This window comes from Ascidia mentula, chromosome 2 (assembly GCF_947561715.1).
Source record: "Ascidia mentula chromosome 2, kaAscMent1.1, whole genome shotgun sequence".
Classification (NCBI taxonomy): Eukaryota; Metazoa; Chordata; class Ascidiacea; order Phlebobranchia; family Ascidiidae; genus Ascidia; species Ascidia mentula.
This window is the reverse complement of record NC_138567.1, coordinates 5,388,815-5,410,959: the sequence shown is the minus strand read 5'-3', so window position 1 is coordinate 5,410,959 and position 22,145 is coordinate 5,388,815. Positions and strand designations below refer to the sequence as shown.

General features: G+C 39.6%; 2 protein-coding genes and 1 long non-coding RNA gene across 3 annotated transcripts; all 3 read right to left on the bottom strand.

Annotated features, from left to right (window-relative positions):
* Positions 1-316: 316 nt before the first annotated feature.
* Positions 317-8,513, bottom strand: LOC145889323 (melatonin receptor type 1A-A-like). The gene is made up of 8 exons (XM_082980260.1): positions 8,329-8,513; positions 7,478-7,626; positions 6,709-6,872; positions 6,243-6,319; positions 5,515-5,662; positions 5,051-5,123; positions 3,613-3,914; positions 317-1,284 (listed from the first exon to the last, which is right to left on the bottom strand). The coding sequence occupies exons 1-8, from the start codon at positions 8,447-8,449 to the stop codon at positions 1,062-1,064; spliced, it is 1,257 nt and encodes a 418-aa protein (XP_082836386.1). The 5' UTR covers positions 8,450-8,513; the 3' UTR covers positions 317-1,061.
* A 4,715-nt stretch (positions 8,514-13,228) lies between these two features.
* LOC145890501 (uncharacterized) lies at positions 13,229-13,944 on the bottom strand. The gene is made up of 3 exons (XR_014399562.1): positions 13,920-13,944; positions 13,622-13,770; positions 13,229-13,378 (listed from the first exon to the last, which is right to left on the bottom strand). It is a non-coding gene; the product is annotated as an uncharacterized LOC145890501 (long non-coding RNA).
* A 4,805-nt stretch (positions 13,945-18,749) lies between these two features.
* LOC145889509 (neuronal pentraxin-2-like) lies at positions 18,750-21,048 on the bottom strand. The gene is made up of 5 exons (XM_082980473.1): positions 20,856-21,048; positions 20,494-20,571; positions 20,058-20,329; positions 19,733-19,911; positions 18,750-19,567 (listed from the first exon to the last, which is right to left on the bottom strand). The coding sequence occupies exons 1-5, from the start codon at positions 20,959-20,961 to the stop codon at positions 19,396-19,398; spliced, it is 807 nt and encodes a 268-aa protein (XP_082836599.1). The 5' UTR covers positions 20,962-21,048; the 3' UTR covers positions 18,750-19,395.
* Between the last annotated feature and the right edge of the window lie 1,097 nt (positions 21,049-22,145).

Here is a 22,145-nt window from a genome sequence, read left to right as displayed (position 1 = left end):
CTGCCTCTTAAAATCTATGCAGCTTATTTTTTCACGTGCATTTTATTAACTGGCCATATTATCAGAATGTAACTTATATGGTAGGCTATTACATAACTAATTATCTTCAGCGAAACTAATTTTGTTAAATTGTTGTTATGCCGACCACTTACAGTTATTTTGTAACTACCAGTGCGCCACCACGCGGCACCGGTTTGAAGAATTGGTTTTCGCTTGGGCGCGTTTGCACAACGCCAGAACAAATTCTTTTCAGAGGTTTTCAAGGCACAACACCAAAACTACACCGCGTTTGTAAACACCCAACAATATATTTACCATTGATTTATTGAAAAACAAAAAATACCATGTACAGTACTGAGCAGTAAGGCGAAGAAAGGCAACCGACTGATTACAAAATACCGACAAAAGTTTTAATACATATCAGTCGCATTGTAAAATATTGTCAATAGATGGGGGTGCGGTAATACGACCATGGCAAGCACAGGGCATATCGACGTGTGTGTGGCAACCTGGACTTAGATGCGTACCAGCCGGGTTCTGATCACAGTGCTTGAATGCCAGACAATTTGAAACAGAGCTCGGCAATACACTTTGCTTTGCGTTACGTTCAACCTCAGAGTTAGTTTTTCTTTATATTTTTTTGACGTAAGTGACCGCTTTTTAACATTCGTCGCACACTTTCGCCAACCTTCAACCATCGCGAATGTTTAAATGCCTAATTATGTCCCGGTCACAGTTATTATGGTTTCAACCAAGCAGCAATACAATAATGTCGCTGTAGCAACCCCAGGTCCATGAAAAGTGAGGTTGTTCGGTAAAAAATGAGACATCAGTTTTCATGAGTTAAAATTCGTTGAACTTCTGCGAAAAGGACGGAAAAACCTTTACTTTTTGACAAGCACCAACGATAAGTAGCATGTGTCGATGCAAATAATATATTACTCAAATAAATAACTTCAGCAGGCTCTTAACACACACTTTTTCAATGTGACCGCATAAAGTATGTCATAAAATTTCACAAAACCATGAGGCAAATGCGCTTGATTCAGATGACAGCAAAGTTATCCAAACTTGACACCCGCGGGCTTGATTTCACCATTTGGACCGTTCGAGACCCGGACCACTTTCCGCGTGTCCGCATGTGGCGATTTGCGGGACACCATAGGGTCGAAAATCTTCCGTCCCAGACAACAGCACACCACATTGGCAATCCGTCGGATGATGTTTATGTAACCGCGGCGGAAGTGCTGGTTTAATACTCCATATATGATGCTGTTCACCGCGCTGTAAAACAAGTAGCGAATCTTTGTCAAAATGCACTTTTATATTTAAAGGCTATGCAATAAATCATAAAAACAGATCATAATAAAATAAATAAAAGAATAAATCAACATTAAAGTGTATTAGAATTTCAACGCCTCATAAAATCAATATAACGCCCACGAAACCGTTGACGCACATACATGACAAACAGCGGGATTCAGAGAGGAAAAAATTCAATTTATCCCAGGCCTGAGAAACCACTGTGCAACATGAGGAAGTATTTCTTTCAAGAACGACGTCACTGGGGGAACCCGTACACCGATCGCAGTGCCTAAACAATGCGACGTGGGACCGGAGAAGCGATCAGGTTACCGTTGCATAAGACGGAAAACTCTGTTTGTGTAAAGGTGTCTTTTTGTGTAAAGCGTCAGGTACCAGGAACTGTATAGGGTGGAAACGCGCTAGATGGATCGGTCACTTTTGCATTGCAGCGGTGGCGTTGGTTTGAAATATAATCTGTCAAACCGCCAATTTCCGCCAAGCCTTATTTGGCTTTCACGCGTTTGGTCAAAGCAACCAGGGTTTGCACGGTTTATGTAAATGAAACATAGAAATCTGGAAGACAAACAATGGGGTCCAAATAACTGCATTAAACTTATTTGCAAACATTTCGACCACAATCATTGTCAATGCGAAATGCAGCAGGCGATCGGACACAAAGGTTATATTATGGCTATATCGTTTGTCTTGAAGATTTATAAAGCCGAATGTTATGTTCCTAAACATAGAAATAACGTTTACATAATTATTTGTGGTTACAACAGGACAATTAGTTGAAGAGTAATAGTAAACAGATGCTTTGGTTTCTCACAAGGTTCGATTTTGGTCAAATCGCGGTTAATGTTAAATGTAAACACGGAAGCCTTTACACAGCCTTAGTGCAATTGTACATCGGTGAGAATCGAGAGAAAATAAAAAAAAAACACAGGGCGATGTCAATCGGTAAGTCGCCATGGTCGTGAATTATTGAACATTCGCGTTGCCAGAGGATTTTATCCTGTACAGGTTCCATGGTGTTTCACACCGCCATAAACAGCAATGTCACACTTAATGACTGTTTTTGTTATGACATTTTCTGTTTGTGGCGCCACAGATTATATTCTACTTTATATTTTAATTAGGCGGACTTTTTTACCGATTAATATAGCTGGGAGGTAGTAAATACAATGACATAAAATCTAAGTATACCAAAACCCCCCTATAGTCGTTATTTTTAGAATCTCGCGTTCAGATCTCGCATCCTCAGACACAAACGTCACGAATGCATGAAAAGGATGAAGGCTTCCCTTGACAACAGACACAAGAACATCCCCAAAATTGCCTAAACTGATATCTTATAATACCCCCGTGTTCTAAATGCCATGTAAAGTAGACCTTCTCGTTTTGCTCGCCATCCCTTTCAACTAGGTAAAAAATTTTCGCTTTGTTTTATAACCGTAATACTAAGGTATTTTGTTGCAACAGTTATTTGTAACAACTGAAAACCGCTCAGGTGGGACGTACGTTATGAAATAGTACAATTACATGTTGTGCTTTGTGAGGTATTGACTCATTGCGACCCATAAAATTTGACGTGTTTCCTCTACAGGGTCGTGAGCCCCAATTTGGGATGAAAAGTGTCCCTTGAGATCACCAAAGTTTAAATAGGAAATTCATCTGCTCATTTTAAACTGTTATTCAACTACATGACCTAAAAGACACCTTTTACAAATTAACGAATTGTGTTTGCGCATATTAAGTAAGTCGGGCTGTAGAAGGAGTCTGGCCACGGCAGTATAAAGCTTTCTATAGCCAAAATTGGACTAAGGACATACAATTAGTTTCAAAATCAAAGTGAAGGAAAACGATATATGCAGGTTTTGTCACAATTTTAAAAGGGTTCGTGAGACCGAAAAAGGATAAGAAACACACATCCCTAAACAAATAATGACGTCGCTTCTGTTTATGTACGGATGAACGAATGAATCATCATGAATTACTGCTATTTTTGTTGCCAGGCATACTAATTAATCAGAATTACACAAGAAAATAAAGTATTTCGTGGCTTATTGATGTAGTAAAATTTTTCGTATAATCCTCACTTATGCCTGTGTGCAAAGTCGATCTATTGAAACTGGTGATCGTATGCTAATTTATTATGGCTCTGGTGGACCTCAGCATAACTATTGTCTGAGTTATGTAATTTCGAGAATACACAGTTGTGTGCAACATGGCTAAATTGCACACATAAAAATTCAATGTTGTACTGTTACACAAAATTACCAAATTACCCGTGTCAAATGTACCAACCTGTTGCTCAAGGCGAGCCAACCACAGGCCCTCTTAACCAACGGAGACCCCGTGGGAATGATGATGGTCATGAACGCGTAGGGGGTCCAGAAGAGAACGAAAAAAACGACTATTACAGCTAGAGTGATCATCAGACCCCTCTCTCTTTCTTCGTATCGTTTCTGGTGAAGTGATTTGTGATTGGTGATGGAATTGTGGCGGGTGTGGTGTGTCCGCACCGCGTTCTGATTGCTACCGGACATGCTGGCGCAACTTGATTCGTCGGCCATCGACGAGTGATCCACGCTGGCTCCACGGTTTCTCTAAAAGCAATTAAATCCAACGTTTATACTGCTACGTTCATAAGGTTTACTGGCATCACAGTCAAGTTGAATCTGTCACATTTTCCGACAAGTTTGAGTGAAATGCGGAAAATCAAGCTCCCGGTGAGGTTTGACCTCACGACTCTGGGCTAATCAGGCCCAATTGGCCGAAATTGCTTCTCAGTTAGCCGATTTTCTGGTAAGTAATAAAAGATCTTTTCGAAACACAGGATTGAAAAATCAGGATAATATCATCCGATGTAATGATTACGACTGCTTTGTTGTGAACAAAACTATTGGCTTCGGTCTACAAACCATTTTGAAAACTCACTGAAATTTATAAGACCCCGGTGCTTCTTTACGACCTCAATCCGATCGTGATCTTACGGTACATGTAATGACGCTACTGTGCTGGGTTACGTGGGTACAAAATACATTCATCAACATACAAGCAACGTCATATATTTTTACGTGGAAAATATACAAGTAACCTATATTAAACAATTGATGGGTCACAGCGACGGTACGGATTACACGCTAAGGATATGACGCAAGGTACAGATTGATCGCGTAATGGGTGACGTCAGTGGGACCTGACTGAGCCGATGGGAAGTGTTATGGTGATTTCAAAATCGTTGAAACACGCCGCAACACGCTCTTAACAACAGGTTTAAGGGGAAAACGACCTGTCAATTAAGTGGGGATCACATGAGCAGTTTCTTACTCGACACGGGAAAACCTTTTATCTAACTGATAATTAGGAAAAAAGGCAACGTAAATGCGCAATTAGACCTGGGCCACAGCCAAGCGTCAGAATTGAAAGATAATCGATTATTTCACCTGGCTGACGTGGAGGGATAGCGACTAGATGAACATTTCCAAAACTAATTGTCGCGTAGCTGTGGCATGGGAGAGGCACAAAATTAGATGCGAATTCGTTTTGGAGGTTGGCACATTCATGCAATAAAAACACATTTTCATGCAACAAAAACACACCTAAAATCTACCCCGCGTTTCCTTACAGACCAAACTGTGCTTTTCAGAGCAAACAACAAGGAAAATGCACCAAACGACATGTTACAATTTTTCTATCTGTAAGGGCGAAATGCTGTTGCCGGTCAAAATATATCGCTCACCTGGTTTGCTCTCAGAGCACTTGCGTTCGGCGAGGCGATCTGTCGCGTCGGCTTTCTTGTCTTCTTAATGTGTCTATAGGCAACACAAAAACAAAACGATCAATCGAAACGATATTGCAGGTAGGCTGATGTACTGTATTTTGTTCGATGTGGAATTTAGCAAAAAAAAAAAAATATAGTTAGTAATAGTGTAGGTGGTGACTATAGTGTAGGAGGACTTGCCAGAGTGCCAGGACGAACAGAGGCATTCTAGTTTGTGGTTATTTTGCATTTAACGTGAATCTGTGGGCAACCAGACTAATTTCTTTCATACCAATATTACAAATTCAATTTAACGATTTAGCGTATAAAGGAGCAAACCGATAGATTTGCACTTGTTTTCATGTTAAATATTGCGTTTATGTTTGTTTCTTTGTGAAATAAGGTGAGTAAAATACAGAACAACGACAATAAAGATGTCCTACCTGAACATGGCGTAGTACAAATAGGCAGTGATGAGAATGGGAATAAAAATGGCGACAACCACAAGGAAAATGTTGTATCCAGTCTGGGCCGTGTCGTTCCACATACACGCCACCATGTGTATGTCGTAATTCATCAACGCAGGAGTGCCTGCAAAGAGGTTGGTATACAAATTGATTATATTTGAATAGGAAACTGATGCCCGTGCAGGCGAAATCGTTTTTTAGTGTGTATAATAAAACTAACTTCTAAAAGTTTCAAATTATTGGCTTTATGTGTGTTAATGTTCATTGTGTAGAGATCTGCAGGTATATGACCAGGCAAGTCTCGTTTGTGCAGCTTTGGCGACTTACTATGATCTTGCTAGCTAAACTGCAAAACTGCACTGATGAGACCTTTTGGGTCGAAACAACGAACCTATCTACAGCTGTATTGGTTAGTTTGTTTAAAAATTATTTGCCAAAAATGCAATGTTTATATTTCTGCGAGCTGTACAGATGGCCACCGTTTCAACCTATAAGGTCTCGTGAGTTCAGCTTGCTGTGACTATGCACTATCATACAGGCCAAGGACCAGTCAAAGACTTGACTGTACAATCACCGTGACTATGTGACTAGTTTTAAAATCATTGCATGTGAGACACTTATAGACGAACTCCATGACGAGGCCTATTGCACTTTTACCAGCACCTTTTAGCATGTTATGATTAAACAAAGCAAACCAAACTTACCGAACCACCCGACAATCAAAGGTAGAGCGACCAAAAAACACCAGACCCAGATGAATATGATCATCCCTGCTATTTGCCTGTTGAACAAAACATGCGTGTTATGTCATCACCTGATGCGTGACATTTGAGTTAAAAGCGTTTTTTTTCGCTGGCGGACTGTCAAATCGACTCTTCTCACGTAGACAACGTTACGTCTTAGAATAATCTTATGTTTTTTTGGTGAATTTTAATCGAAATACAGCAGAGAAACACCGGTTTACATCAATTTTAACAAATTCCGATTGTCAGGTTCTTTCAAACGTGAAGCTTCAAATTTGCGCAATTTTACCACGAAATCGCCTCATACAGTTTGGCATTTGATCCAATTATATTCGTGTTTTTCAAAACAACAGTAAAACAGCTATGCCATTGTGTCGAAAAAGATTTCGTGGCTCGAAAGGAAGCGAGAGGCCACAAAGCGTGTAACCTGTTTCCGAAGTATTGGCGGTAGCTGCTGGTGCGTGTGACTTTCCAGTATCGACTGATGGCGATGAACATGAGCGTTGCCATGGACACCTCACAGCACAGCGAGGCGAGGAACCCGGTGATGCTACACAACCACATCATGTCGGCGAAAACGTTCGCGTATCCCTGGAAAGGTAAGAGAATGCGGCTTATGAATGTGTGCATCATGTTTTGGGATCTTTCTTGTAATTGGTGGTTACCTGCAGTGCAGCGGACGATTTTGGTCTGCCCGAAGCGAAGTTTTGTTATAAACGCATGTTAAACGTGTGAGCATGGGATGGGTCGTCTTTTATTAATACCATTCTGTTAGCTAGCTGCAGAGCATTTGGCACAGCGTCTTTATTGGGCAGCTAGCTAACCAACAAATTTGTCGTGAAATTAATTCGGACTATTAGGACGCACTAAGGAAAGTAACGTAAGCTCTTCAGGATGATTAGTATGCAGTAGTTGGTAGTCTTAAATCAAGGTTATAAATATGATCTGACATACAAGGGCGTCATGTGATAAATTGTCGTTCTGACAACCCAGTATCGAGCGACAACACTTCCAAAAAAGGTCAATCTCTCTCCTGTTTACATTCTACGTTTACTCACTTTGTTAGGCAAACAAAAATTTCGACCAAAACTTCCCTAATTGTGCATGTTGCGTCTAAAGTGCGGTAAATATTTCAAAATGCGTCGCGTTATATGTTGGAAACCAGAAAACAAAATGATACATCATAAATTGCTTACGTTAAATACGTTAGCCAAGACAACCGGAAGATACCAAGATGTAACCACCAGGTCAGCGACGGCGAGGTTGATGATGAAGGCCACGCCCAGGTTGCGAAGCCTTTTTTCGGTAAGTGCAGCTCCGATAATGAACAGGTTGCCGATGATGCCTAGAGAAATCGTAGATGTTTAATTGCATGTTGGGCAGAACATTGCCGTCTGCCGGGTTTACTCAGCCTGCTAATTTTAACCGACGCTTCGGTTTACAGTTGTATACAGACACAGTCCGTGTATTATATGCTATACACATTGGGGTAACCAGGGTGTGTGCCAAGGTGGCCCCCTAAAATATTTGAGGTGAATAAATTGGTAAGTTTGGGTTTTCAAACGTCCAACATGTGACTAAAATCACGCTTTCCCTTTTTCTTGCGTATTGGGGTGATGTTTTACCCCAAAAACTTGACTCACTTAACCTATCAGATGATCTATAATAATGGCATGACCCTAATTAAATCGAATTCAGGTCTTGTTTTTCGTGTTAAAACTTCACAATAAGAAGGGGTCGTAAGACACATTAAATGCCGTAAGACATGTACGTGCGGGTATGAAGCAAGACATTTAAACGTCATATGTCTAAGCACCTAGCACGAATTTTCTGCGAAAAAACAAGGGCATGTTGAGTTGTTTTGGTAAATCATCACATTTCAATTTGCATTTATGTTTAAATGCATTTCTAACAAGAATTTACAGCCCATCAATTTTTCCATTGACATTTGAATAAAAGCTAAAGCTTGAGCGGGCTCTCCTTAGATTGACCAACCTTCTGTCCTCCAACATACATTTAAATCGTGCTTGCGCATTTGTTCACTCACCTATTAAGATGACAATGATAAGAAAAGGAATCTCAACTTGCGGATTTTGAAGACTAGAAATGGTCGGCTGGGAAGTTGTTTGATTAGTCACGAATCCTTCCATCGTAGTAACGCTCGCCATGTTTGTAGTAGCAATTGCGAGAAATTCTCTGTGTTATTCAAACTTCATTTACACAGTTTTAAGGCTGTATAGGTCTGCGGAAAAACATATAGTTCTTTCATAAACTGTTAGGTCTGGGCTCCCATCGCACCAAATTAAAATAAGCATATTTGTTTTATCAACAGCTTTGTCATTCCTGCCAACCAACAAAAATCGCGTGGGCGAATATAATGCATTGCGAAACTTGCTCAGCAAATGCTAAACCTACAGCTTTGTGTCAAAATCGACAGCAATGCAGACACTACGTCAACGAATAGGAATATGTCTAACTAACGAGTTTATTATGACGCATGATGCTGAAAGCCTGCGCGGGCGTTTCAACGAATGAACGAAATTGTCAAATGGTTACTGCGTGTTACAACACACCTATCAATCCAGAGCAACGTGAAATGGCATTTCAGTTCATTACTAGGCAGCGCACTAATCCTTTTTGGTTGAGGCATAGCTTCATATGTTGATATGTGGCATAATCTCAAACACAAGATCCGATCACACACGTACAGCTTATGGCATACGACAAATGTTGCACAGATTTCCATTCGTTATGGAGTTAGGAAACCCATAACCCCGGGTTTGGGTAGTTCACAATTTGTCTGGCGTCTAGGTTGCTTCCCTGTGTTTACACAGCGGCCGCCAAACCGCAAATAATCGCGTTTGAGTAATTCAAAACAAACTGCAGTGCGTGGGCCAATCACTTCGCGCCTATGCCACAACTTGGCCACGACGGAAGCAATCTGCCTGCCGAAGCGTAGCCCACGGTAACACCTACACGGTGGCGAAAATCCCTGTTCGGCTGTTTTGTCTGGTCAAAAACTGTTGACCACGTACATCACACGTACGTGCTGCTATCGGAGGAAACGTACGTTACGGCGGCTACCAAATACAGCGTTAGCCGCTAATGGTTGTTTCTGCTGCATGTCAACCGGAGGGTGGACAGGTTATTGATCAACATTACGTAGGAAACTGTTATATTTGTGCGCTACGGTATGTCTGTCCTAATTACAAGCTCAGTATAGGTGCAAGAAATTGATTTCCACACCAGGTCTGGCATGTATACATGTCTTCAAAACTGCATATTCCGGATAAGCTTTGCTGCCAACTCAATATAACCAAAATGACTAGACGATAATTTGGTGCAAATCATATACTACTTGTCAACTGATGCTAAACTTATGGATTCTCGTAAACATCTAGATGTGTTGTTGAACAGATCTATATTAACTATATTAGCTTTGGCCTTTCAGTTTTAATCACTGCGCTTTATGTGTTCGATCCCAATTGCGTTCAATTATAACATTCATTAAACACCAATTACAAAGACGGTCGCCAAATAAAACTGTTGCCATTCAATCAAAACGACTGCAAATCACGAATAGCTGAAAAAAACCTTTCTGTTCTGTTTCACTTGTACAACATCACTTCTAACGCTGCCGAGCAAACCTGTACAAGACACACATACCATAGTGACGACTTCTCATAACAACGAGCACATGGCATTAGCCTAAACTGTCTGTATTCCATGCTGGCGGGTGTTTGTGTAAAGTCTGGCACAGAAAAGGACTGTCCGCCTTTTTTCTCAATTCCGCTTTCAATTTACCGTTTCTGTGGCGCGCGCGAGCCTTTTTCCTTGCACCGGACAAAGGAGCGGTTCGAGGGCTCTTAATCGCGCCGGTGGCTGTGAATAAAGTCGCACGCCTGGTCGCGCAAACGTCGTTCTACTTCACCGCGGACCACAAAGCGCGTTAATTAGCGCTGATGAGCGATATCCGGGCTGCGCGCCCTGCGTGAAGCACAACCTACTATGAGTGACGTCACGGGCGTGAAATAAAAAGCAAATTCGTGCCATTACCAGCTTCAGGGGGTTGACCCAAAATTGCTTGTGTACACAAGCTCGTGACAAACACGCGTTTCTTCGCAGTCGAATCACGTCCGCTTTACAGAATTGCATTTGGGCCTGGTTTCTTGACTATTTTGTGTTACTCCTCAAAATATGCTTGGCCGGAGCTGTCATACTCATTTAAATAAACTGGAACGCGCACTGCTTTTCCTCTTTGCTATCCAATTGTGTAGTGTATGATATATTCGTAGTTATTTTCAGGAAAAGTTCTCAAATTTTATTGGGTATGATGCTTACCAAGTATAATTCTACAAGAAGAAATTTGGGAACTACTGTTCCGCCGATCATACCAGTCGGTCGGGCTAAAAGCAAGTGATTTGGGGGCGTTAGTTCGCATATCGTTTGTCTTTAATTTACAATAACACTTGACTTTAATTTGCGGCCTGTTGATGCATACCCCACATAACGATAATATACAGTATGGTTTTTTTTATTTGTAGTATGTCTGTGCCGCTTGGTGCTTTATATTCTTCGCTGTATAAACAACTATTGGTTATACTATTGTTTATATTTGTCCTATTCAACGTATCTCAGCAGTCAATTTTTCTTTTGAAATTTCAATTTATTCCACGATATCAAATCATGTCAAATCATGTCAAAAGCAGATTTACTGCATTTCCTTCATCAGGTATCGCATCACATTTTCCATGTGCTCCTGAGCCACCACCATTTCCTCCACGTCCCGGTTTTCATCTGGGAAATTACAATCGATTTTCGAATTTTTATTTGGCCACCACTAGGTATTGTAATAACACAAACCGCATGATATGGCGCCAGGTGGAAACTCTAAATTTTGCTCACAAATTTCTAACAACTCTCCAAATAAATTTTTAAGGACGTTGATTACAAAACACAGGCTTACATAATTGCACTATATTTTGTACTTGTTTGATCTAGGATGCTATTTTTGCTGACTCATTATAGTGAGACTAGTCGTAACAATTGCACACGTATTCAACACTAAGTTTCGCATGCACCGCATGTACAATTACACATCATTAACAACATCCCAATCAACTTACCTTCTAACACTTCGTTGCTTCGAAAGATGACTTCATTCGATTGGACGCTACAACTTATGTATCAACTTTTTGAAATTTACCAAGGAAATGGTTGACTTGGATGTTGCCGCCTTTCCTTTAAAACAACGAGGCCTCTCGCACGGAAAGAACTAAACGAAAACTTGCCACGTTGTTCAATAAGGCGTTGTTCAATAAGGTGTTGTTCCATAAGGTGTTTTTCACATTTTATGACGAAAAGTATACAAGAAATACATTCGTTCCTAAACACCAACGCTAAATTGTGTTTTTTTTTGCTTTTTGTTCGAGCCTTGATGATGCCTTGGTTCGCATTGCAGACAACTAGATTGTTGTGCAACATAAATATTATTTCTTGGAATTGTGGCAGACAGCACAAACTCGAGTTAGAGCCACTTTAGAAATTTAAACAACTTCCAACCGTAAACAATAGATTATCGAAACGAAGGTTTTTTCCGATCCGAACCCGGGTTATACCGATAACAATCCCTATATTGTGCACTTAGATATGGGTTGAGCGCCTTCAAGCTTAAAAACTCTCTGCCGCCGTCTTACGTGGTCAGGTGGCAGATAAAGCGATGTTCAATCTAATGTGAGAACATATCTAACAGTATGTATTTCCATGTATATCTACATCAACATTGGCAGCAAAGGCGATGCAAGGATTTGATGATTATCATCATAAATATGGGCAAACCAATCATTATGTTACGTCATTAGCGACTACGGTGCAAACTTTAGCAAAACCAATTTGCACTGAATAAAGTGAAGCGCCTCCTACTGCGCAGACGGTTGCGGTAACGTTGTTTTAGATGATGTTTCACGGTTGTATAATTTAATACAGCTTCGCAATCACTTCAAAATCTTTAGTTGCGAATTCAACGAAATTTTAGTCGCTGTCAATATGTGAGCGTTGAACAGCTTGCGAGTCAAAAGACGCTTGATCGATGGAAATACCGCCAGCATATTGTTGCAGGTCGCCAAAAATATCCTGATGATATGGCACTGGCCGCTTTTATATATCAAACCTTTGTTTGCGTTTGTTTTTGTCATTCGAAAAATAGTCCATTTTACTATGTAATGGCAAAATAGGAATTTATGTTGACTAAGGCGGAAACTTAATCCTTCTAACATAAACAAACCTTAAGTACTACAAGATTCTTGCAAATTAAGGTTTCGCAATCCTTAACTAAAGGCAATACTTTTATTGTGCATTAATAAAATACGATTGGTTCGTGCGTGAGGTTAGTTGCATACTATGTGAGACATCATGAGCGCGACAAATTACTATCATTCCAGGTGTTAAAACGGATAGGCCTACTGGTTTAACAAGAGCTTTTCGACACAAATCACAACATACAAAGGTCCTGCAGCCAAAGCACTTTTCATAGGTGGCATTTATCGCCAATATTTCATCATGATGTTCTACTTTTCGTTGTGATAAATAACACACATAGGCCTTATCATTGTTATATCTAATTCGTTTTATCTTGTCATTATTGTATGTAATTCGGTTCTGTATGGTTTTTCGTGGTGTAGTATTGTATATTTCTGCCACTCCTTTTGACATGCCGTGCCAAAAAGAATAAAACAGACCCGTTGACATTTTCATTGCGCAATTTGATTTTCAAACATTTCGTGCCTTGAATTTCAATAAGGCGGGTGTGACAACTTCGTGCCTTGTTAATTCGTACGGAGATAAGAAAGTCTCTGCCTGTGCCGCTTGGTATATTGCTTGGAATTATACTCTGCGCAGTGTAAATGTCCTTTTTAGACGCAAGAACCATTAGCAATCAATTTTGCTTTTCAAATTTAAGTTTATTCACTGATACCGAGTGGTGTCAAATCATGACATGTAACAGGTTTATTGCATTTCTTCCATAACGTTTTCCATCACATCCTCCATTTGACCATCTCCTTTCATCATGTCTTCCATGTCATTTTCCTGTTCTTCATCTGAGAAAATAAGAACGATATTTTGAACATCAATTCGGTTAATATGCGTGAACACCATCTGCAAAAGCATTTTTTTTCGTTTTCCGATTTGTTTGCCGAAAGTTCATAATAAAATGGCCAATACAGTTGCGCTAATGATGGTGTTTTTGACAATTGGTGGTTTTTACAGTGACCCAATAAAAGTTACAGTACACATGTTATATTTTCATGTTGTTATTCGATCAAGGATTTAACTTTACTTACCCTGTTCATCGTAGTGATGGCTATAATATCTACGTCTGTGGTAATATCTACGTCTGTGGTAAGATCGTCGGCGGTAGTAGGTATAATAACCCTCGGAGACTTGGCTAAGAATGGCCAGAACGAGAAGGAGAAGTAGAATCTTGTTCATTCTGCAAAAGAGTTTATTCATTCAGATTCTGTTTTAACCCTTGTTTACACATAGAACACATATCGTTTAGGGAAAAACACTGTTACGCCTGCCTAAACAGCGTAAGTAAAACAATTAGACCTCATTATCAACAACACCTAGATAAGTTACCTTGCAATTCTTTGTTGCTTCAACTTCAACAGAAAGATGATTTTGTGTGAACTGACGCTGCGACTTATGTACCCAGTGCTCAAAATTACCAAGGAAATAGTTGAGTTTAATGTTGCCGCTTTTCCAAAAGACCATTATACATTACCATGAAAATGAAATCACCGAAAATTTTTCAAAGTTACCAAGAAATAGTTGACTACTGTGTTGCCACGTTGTTCACTATGACGTTGCTTATTAATAAAAGATGTATGCAGAGAATACATCGAAAATATAACATCAGCGCTTTTATTAAATTAAAATTTATATTGCAATTCTTTTACTGCAGCTTTGGTTTTCTTAGTGCTCAACCAGTGTGTTTTTACTGCAGGCATTACGACAAAGTGGAGACAACAAGATCAAAACCACTAAAAATAACTCACCTTTTTGGATGTGAACACAGGTTTCTTACCCTGGTGGTGATCGAACCGACGATTTTTGAAAACATGTCTGCAACGATCTCTGATGTGGCTAGTTACAGATTCCATTTGAAAGGGAAACCACATCATTATCGGAGCAACTTACAGGATTTGTTGGGGGGTAAAGTGTTTTTCTGGTCCTTAAACCTTGCAGGCTTTAAATGCAGCCTGCAAACCGTCAACAAGTATATGCGTTTGATAATGGACGTAATTTTCCCCGCTTCCTGGTGGAATAATAATAACTTTGATTGATGGAAATACCGCTCATATAACGTTCCTGCAATGCAGCATAGGGTAAATACATACCGACAAATATTTCCCGATAGCACCAACCGTTCAACCCGTACAACGTTGTGATGCGCTACGATATACAGTTGTTAACGTTCGTACTATGAACCTTGGCAACACCAATCTTCTGTTTTATTAAGATTTGCTTTTAAACTTGGACATGGTAAATATTTGTCGAAACGATGCAATGCTATTACAACTGTGTCTTAGTTGGATGCTATATGTTGAAAAGTCACAATAAAGGACTGTGACAACTATTTACTGCACTTTCCGCCACAATTACAGAGCTGTGACTTTTTTTAAAGCCTGAGCATTAAAAAGTCGCTTTTAGACTTCACCCAAAACTTAAACAGAAATCTACATCAAGGAGTAAAATAATTACGTGATGAAGACAAATCTAGTTTTGGGATAAAATGTCCAACCGACACTCATCGCATTTGCACTCAACTGTTTTAAAATTAATAATTTGGATGCTCAATACTTGTTGTTTCTGATGACCTTTTTGGCATTCAGCTAATTAATCTATTTGGAGTTTGACAAATATGGAGATTGGGCCTGTTTTGTTACAAAAATAAACTTTGAAGCACTGCACGCTTCTTTTGACTAAAGTTTCATTTTCCTAAATTAGATGGAAGCAGTTGTAGTCTGCATTAAATCCATACGCTTGATTCGTACGTGCAGTTGCGCGTGGCACAAAATGTGACGTCTTATTTCGTTTCGTGTTTTTTGTCATCAATCTTTTAACTAAGAAATAAACTCACTGTTTTACATCAACAAGAGTAATGTGATGTGTGCGGATCGCACTACGGGTAAACAGCAGTATTGCACGGTCCAGCAATGCAACCGTGCAAGTATATGTTTTTGTTGATAGGAGCTGTCATAGCTGTGAAGATAAAAGTCAACGGTATGTATTGCATTTTATACCATGTGCAACAGATGTGCATATTTTTTAAACCTTTACAAAAATGCTTTTTGCACAGCCCAAACGTCTAACTGCAGCAGTCCAGGAGTTGCAAGCGATGGAAAGAGTTTGTTCGTTGTTTCAGAAAATATATCAGACTTTGCAGCTGCAAAACAGAAATGTTCTTTAATGGGAGGGGAACTTGCCTCGTTCACAGACTACACTACGAACAAAGTTGTACGAAGGGCAATTGCTGACAAATATACCAAAGGCAAAACTTTGTGCAAAGTATGCGTCTCATGTTTGGCTTATGATATATAATTACAATTGATTTCAGGCATGCAGATTGTCTACGTATATGAAAGCAATTCAAATCGAATAAATAGCAGATACCGATATTCTCTGACAACGTTGACGAATGGAGTTAGAAATGTCAGTGATACATTAGTTCCCTCCTATTTCTATCTCTATACCAGGTTTGTTATGTTTATTGTCTGCTTTAAATGGGAACTGAAAACGCTGGACAGACATGGTTTGTTTTGTTTGGCAGTTATGCAACAGATAGGGTAAGGGTTTCGTTTTGCCACGACAGATTACGAAGAAAATGGACAATTTTTGTTGGTCTACGATGTAACGAGGGTAGGCGCAGGTAAAGTTAATGTTTACGCGGAAATATTGCAAGTTTTTATCACAGATCTTGGTTGGTTTCAAGCCTTTTTTCTGTATGGGTACAAAACAAAGAAATCCCAAACACAAAAACTTTTTATTTTTCTGGAAACCGATTACTCGGCCAAGGTGACGAAACAGCGCCAAGGAAAACTTAATATCTTCATGTATGTGCCAGGTAATTTGCACAGTGACGCAAGGATTGCTTTGATCTTTAAGCTTGCGAGAATAAAAATACAACCAACGACGAATATATTTAAACCTAATCTTTAAGAGCACCTTAAAAACGTAATGATGAAGTAATTGACATTTGTTTAGATGTTGAAATGATAACCGGAACTTGGGCCGAAGGAAATCGTGAAGTAAATCAAGTATCTTGCAATCAAACTGTTCGATATCTTGGAATTTCCTGGGCTCAAAAGACGGCAGATTGTGCCACAAATGCGAGATATGTATGTCAGTATAAATGTAAGTATTCCCATTAAATGCCAGTTGCGTAAAATATTACTGCGGCATGCGTACATTTTTACTTATCGCAAGCACCTGGAATAACGTAAAGGCCAGTAAACAAATATGCCATTAGCTGTGACAATTAATATGGGATAAAATTTGCTGCTGAAGTTGAAACGTCAAAAACGAATGCATGTATTTATTGCCCGCCCTAACAAAAACCACAACTGGATTAATATTTACAAATGAGTTTGTTTTTATTCAGTTAAACTTAGTGCGGCTTTGACAGGAAGGAACAGGAACCATCTTTTAATTAATTGGAAAAACTTGACCCTTCCAGGAAACATGAGCGCGAATGTATTGGTAAGGATTTTATGGCGCAAAAACTTTTTAAACTATCATCAAAAAATTGCCTTTGCTAGATTTATGGTTTGGGAAAACTTGGTTCCGAAATGTTGATTACCAATCACAAAACTAATTATGCAAATTTAAGTGGTTTGCTGATGAAACGAAACAACACAATACAGGTAACATACCGTAAGATTCGATTAAAGGTCAAAACTGTACTAAAAAGTATGCACTGGATTAATTTTAGCTGACTATGGCCAAGATGTACACTGGTATCAATAAAACTAAGCATTATTAATTCCAAGGGGTGCATTTATGCCTTTTTGCATTTTTACAACAGGTTACGTTGGTCGTGGATCAGTGTTTGCGTGTCAAGTCGAGTGTTCTGTTGCCAACAATGATACAACCACGTGTTCTGGCCAGACTATCGGCAAGCTCCCGGTCTTGTGTTGTGGAAATACTCAATCACCGGGACATGCTAAACGAGGGAGTTTCCCTGTACCAGGTAATTGAGTTTTTTCCTTCTTGGAAATTTGACCTCGACTCGATATGGGACATTTTCTTGAGATGATATTTCAGATACGGAGTACCAAGGTGAAAGTAAAGATTGCGGCAAACGAGAGTCGTTGGTCGTTTCCCCTCGAGTCACTTCTAAACGAAACTATTACGGTATTGCAATGGTCATTGTAACTCTGTAGAAGTTCCAAGTGTTTGCTTTTGGGTGGCAGCATGTATAACCCAGTTGAATGCAGCTGTTTTCGTTCTAGTACAATACCCTTATAACGCGTGGATTAAAATATTTGCAATATTTCAGATTTCAGCGATCAACAAGTTTGGCGATAGTGAGAATGGTATCGTAGAAGGAAATTGCAGTGCACCGCCATCAACCTTCAAAGACGTGAATTTAGAATCAGCAGGTAAAGTATCAGTGAAATCTAAATTGAAATGCGATTTTTGTGTTTGTTATCACTTTTGTCACATAAGGAACTCCAGCTACCCTATATGCTGTAGCAGTAGTCGGATCCATCATTTTTCTAATGCTGGTGGTCATTGCCGCTTATTGCGTGATTAGCAGGTAGGTGTCTGACGATGTTTTGCTATTTCATTACCACATACACGAAAATATATGTGCAGGAAAGCGAAAAACAACAAGACGTCTGAGGTTGATACAGAAACGCAAGGTTAGTTGTTACATACGTAGATAAATTGAATTACCCAACAATTTCTTTTTGCAGGGGAAACTAACCCTGTGGTCGAGCGACATTTCGATTCGGGTACGTAACCAGTGCTTCGGGTCGATAATTCCCTATTCGAGTATTGACAAGGAAATAAACTCTTAGCGAGTGTTAAGTGAACTATTTCATATCAAACGCACATGAAAAAAACACAGTGAAAGTTGCTGGAAGATAAAGCTCGCTTGCTGCTTTTTTTGATTATCCATGTATGTCTTTTGAAGGTTATAATGCAAAAGATTGTATTTAGGTACAATACTATAGTGTGGTTCTGGGGACCCTAGTCGAATGCAACTTAATTTTACAGCTCAAGAAAGCACAAAATAAATAACCCAACAACTTGGATTTATGATCGCTGAAGCTTAAGAAATAATTTTTGACATTTTTGTAAAATTGTAGCGGCATTGTTCCAGTGACTCCAGTTTAGGAAACCCTATTCTATTGTATTCTATATAGAACAGTACCTGGTACATCGACACTGATTGGGTGTTATTTTTTCGATTGCAGGCGAACGTTTTCACGAACCCGCCAATCACGACCCAGCAGTAGATTATTTCAGCTTGGACGGTATTACCATACCATTTTTAATCTCCCCATTTTAACGTGTAGAAAATTTGATTCGTTAAACTGTATTGCAGATGACTATCACCATTACGAGCAACCGATTACCCAGGCATACGTAAACTACCAAGAATGAAACAACGACTACGTTTTACACGTGGAAAGTCAGTTGAAAACGAAGACTTTTCTATAGCCAACCGTTTTTGTAAAAATATTTACAAAACTGACTGCCGCAATCAATTGTGTTGTTGGAAACTGCTGCAATGCTGGAATTAAAAGTTTAGTCGAAATGAATTATGAGTTGAAAATTTTTTGCGCATTGTCTGATTAAGTACTGCAGAAACTTGCTCAAAAAAGTAGATTTCCATCAAGAAGCAGTTACAATCAGTCCCAGAATATAATACCTTAAACAGCGTAACACAAACACATCAGTGATGTTGAAAAATGACCACTGATAACTACGAATAAATGACAAGATAAACATGTGTGTAGGTACATTTTTCTGTACAATTTTACGTGTCACGTTGTACTTATACAAGTTCTACTTCCTTTTTTGAATTTAACGAACGTCGGATTTAAAACGGGCATGGCATGTGAGTGCTGTAGCTTGCTTCACCGTGTAGTTCCACCTTGTCTAAGGTCATGGCAACCTGATAGTCAGCTGGACACTTGCAGTAGAGCCGCATCTTCCTTATTTCATTTTTAGTGAGAACCCGTGGAAATATAACGGCGTTGGCCAAAGATCCCCTAATATTCACAGACTATGTCAGAATCATTGATAAATTTCAACGCTTGAGCGAGGAAATGACACTAATTATTGTTATGTGAAATAAAATCTAGCTTCGTAAACACACGCTTAGGTGTTGTTACGCTAAGAGAATATAACAGGAAATAAACAAGGATTTTTTGTACCTGACTGAGCGGTTTGCCCAAAATCTATTCGCAACATTACGATCTTCATCTTGACCAAGAACAAAATTTCCTCCTCCTCCAACGATTGCCCCAGTGTATGTTTGTGTCCCGATCGATTCCCCGTCAATAAAGTAACCCATCTTGGAAGCGGCCGAATCAAACCAACCGCAGATGTGGTACTGAACAGAATGACGTAATCTATTGGTTGTACAAGCAACAAGGCAATAATCTGTCTGCAGCTCATAGAAATTATAACTGTTTTACAAAATGCATTGACAAGAAAATAAAGGTAAGGGAATATCCCAGTTGATTCAAAAGCACTCACAGTTTGATTTGCATTTGCCCTGAAAGTGAAGTCCTTCAAACTTTCGGCTATAATGAGCCGAATTACCGATCTATCCGGCACCAACTCCATCAGGATGTGGTTGGGAAAACCTAACGATTCATAGCCCATTATGGGACCGAGATGACTGACATCAACCAAGTTTATCCAGATACACATGGTGGCGGCAGTGAGTCTGGGAAAATGGCGGCTATACTGGATGTAATCTTGAATGTTGCTTCCGCGAGATATAACGTAATGAGAACGAGGACAATCTAGGAATGGAATAAAACGAATCTTAGTGTAGCTGTTGCTGCCAGGCACATTGTAGGGTGATGGTTCTTTGTATAACTGTCCAAACGCGAGCAGGTCAGTTCAAACGAAATACCATCGGTATTTGGAAAGCTATGTCTTGCATGTACACGCCACAAGAACTTACCAACAACTGTTGTTTCGCAGTTTTGCGACAATCCCTCACTGAGATCAACCACCATCTCTTTCAGTGCGTCCATCTGAGCTGTCAAACGCAAACATAACAGGGATAGAAATTTCACGACATAATTTCGTTTAGTTTCTCGCTGTAAATATCTGCTAAATAATGGTTTTGACCTTAATGAAAATCAGATAAAGTTTACTTTTATATAATTGTTATTTGTAAAGACAATCTTGCTTAAAATTAGGTTAAAAGTTGTTTATCAATGAGTCAAAGGATAATTAAGTAGATCAAAAATCGTTGCTTAAGTTGCAAATCCTACATTTTCGCATTTAAAGATATAGTGTCAATTTTACTTAAACACACACCTTTGTATGTGGAGCTTCGGGAACAAGCTTGGCCATCAGACAGCATTGGTGAAAACACCAATACCAGGTTTATCATAAATAAAAGTGACGCCATTCTTACAGGCATCAAATTACCTTGTAATAAAACAAACACTCGCCAAGTCTGCCTAAAAGATACTCCCTCAACGGTTTACATAGACTATGTGTTAAAAAGAGAACTTGACACTCAATATATTCATGGTGATTGGCATGTCTGGTACAATACGTGCTTGAATGCGCTGCATCAATATGGTTGACTTTCTGATCAACTTCTTCTTCAGCCGACACGAATAAATTGAGTGTCATTTCCTTGATATGAATTTTGCAAGCTAACGATAATTTGACGGCCAACGCTAACACATTGTTTGCCCATATGTCTCCCGCTCCCGCAGTCCCATCAGTTGTCTCGAAATAACTGTGTTGTCGGTATGTCAAGGAAAATCCGATTGCTTTCTGTTAATGCTGCCTTGGCTTCAACTGTTAGAATTCAAACTTATTCTTTTTGCTGTTTTTGCATACAAGAATTATCCGGCGAAGGTTAATGAATGTATAATCACCGGATCAATTATAACAACAGCCAACAACATTAGTTTCCTAACCTTTCTGCCAAAACGTGGGAGACGTGAAAATGGCATTGCAACTGCTTTACTGTCAGCGGTTTTTACATCCTGCAAAATCCAGTTCTTAATATGCAACAATACCGGATAATAAGCAAAGTGGAGCCAATAATATGAATTTGTGTATAAGCTGCAGACAGATGGCCACTGTTTCGACCTAAAAGGTCTCATCAGTGCAGCTGGTGTGATTATTAGACGAACTTTGCAGACCAAACGGCCAAGCAAAGACTTCCACTTTGTGGTGACTATACAGTCACCGTCATCCGTTGGGCACCAAACTAGGTGCAACCTTACGTGGAAGTCTTTGCTTGGCCGTTTGGTCTGCAAAGTTCGTCTAATAGTCACACCAGCTGCACTGATGAGACCTTTTAGGTCGAAACAGTGGCCATCTGTCTGCAGCTTATACACAAATTCATATTATTGGCTCCACTTTGCTTATCATATGATTATTGTGACACGGGGCCTGACGGCACTATTGGTTAAGCTTGCTTGGCCGTAGTGTTTCCACCTTGTTTGCTCCGTAAGGTTGCACCTAGTTTGGTGCCCAACGGATGACGGTGACTGTATAGTCACCACAAAGTGGAAGTCTTTGCTTGGCCGTTTGGTCTGCAAAGTTCGTCTAATAGTCACACCAGCTGCACTGATGAGACCTTTT

What these genes read in the sequence shown, in the direction of transcription:
- LOC145889509 (XM_082980473.1), bottom strand. Translation starts at nt 20,961, where the DNA reads ATGCCTGTAAGAATGGCGTCACTTTTATTTATGATAAACCTGGTATTG. An exon ending in CTGCGAAACAACAGTTGTTG is followed by an intron (nt 20,330 to 20,493) that starts GTAAGTTCTTGT and finishes TTCCATTCCTAG; the next exon opens with ATTGTCCTCGTTCTCATTAC. An exon ending in TGGGCAAACCGCTCAGTCAG is followed by an intron (nt 19,568 to 19,732) that starts GTACAAAAAATC and finishes TGTGAATATTAG; the next exon opens with GGGATCTTTGGCCAACGCCG.
- LOC145889323 (XM_082980260.1), bottom strand. Translation starts at nt 8,449, where the DNA reads ATGGCGAGCGTTACTACGATGGAAGGATTCGTGACTAATCAAACAACT. An exon ending in TATCATTGTCATCTTAATAG is followed by an intron (nt 7,627 to 8,328) that starts GTGAGTGAACAA and finishes CGATTTCTCTAG; the next exon opens with GCATCATCGGCAACCTGTTC. An exon ending in TTGTACTACGCCATGTTCAG is followed by an intron (nt 5,124 to 5,514) that starts GTAGGACATCTT and finishes TGTTGCCTATAG; the next exon opens with ACACATTAAGAAGACAAGAA.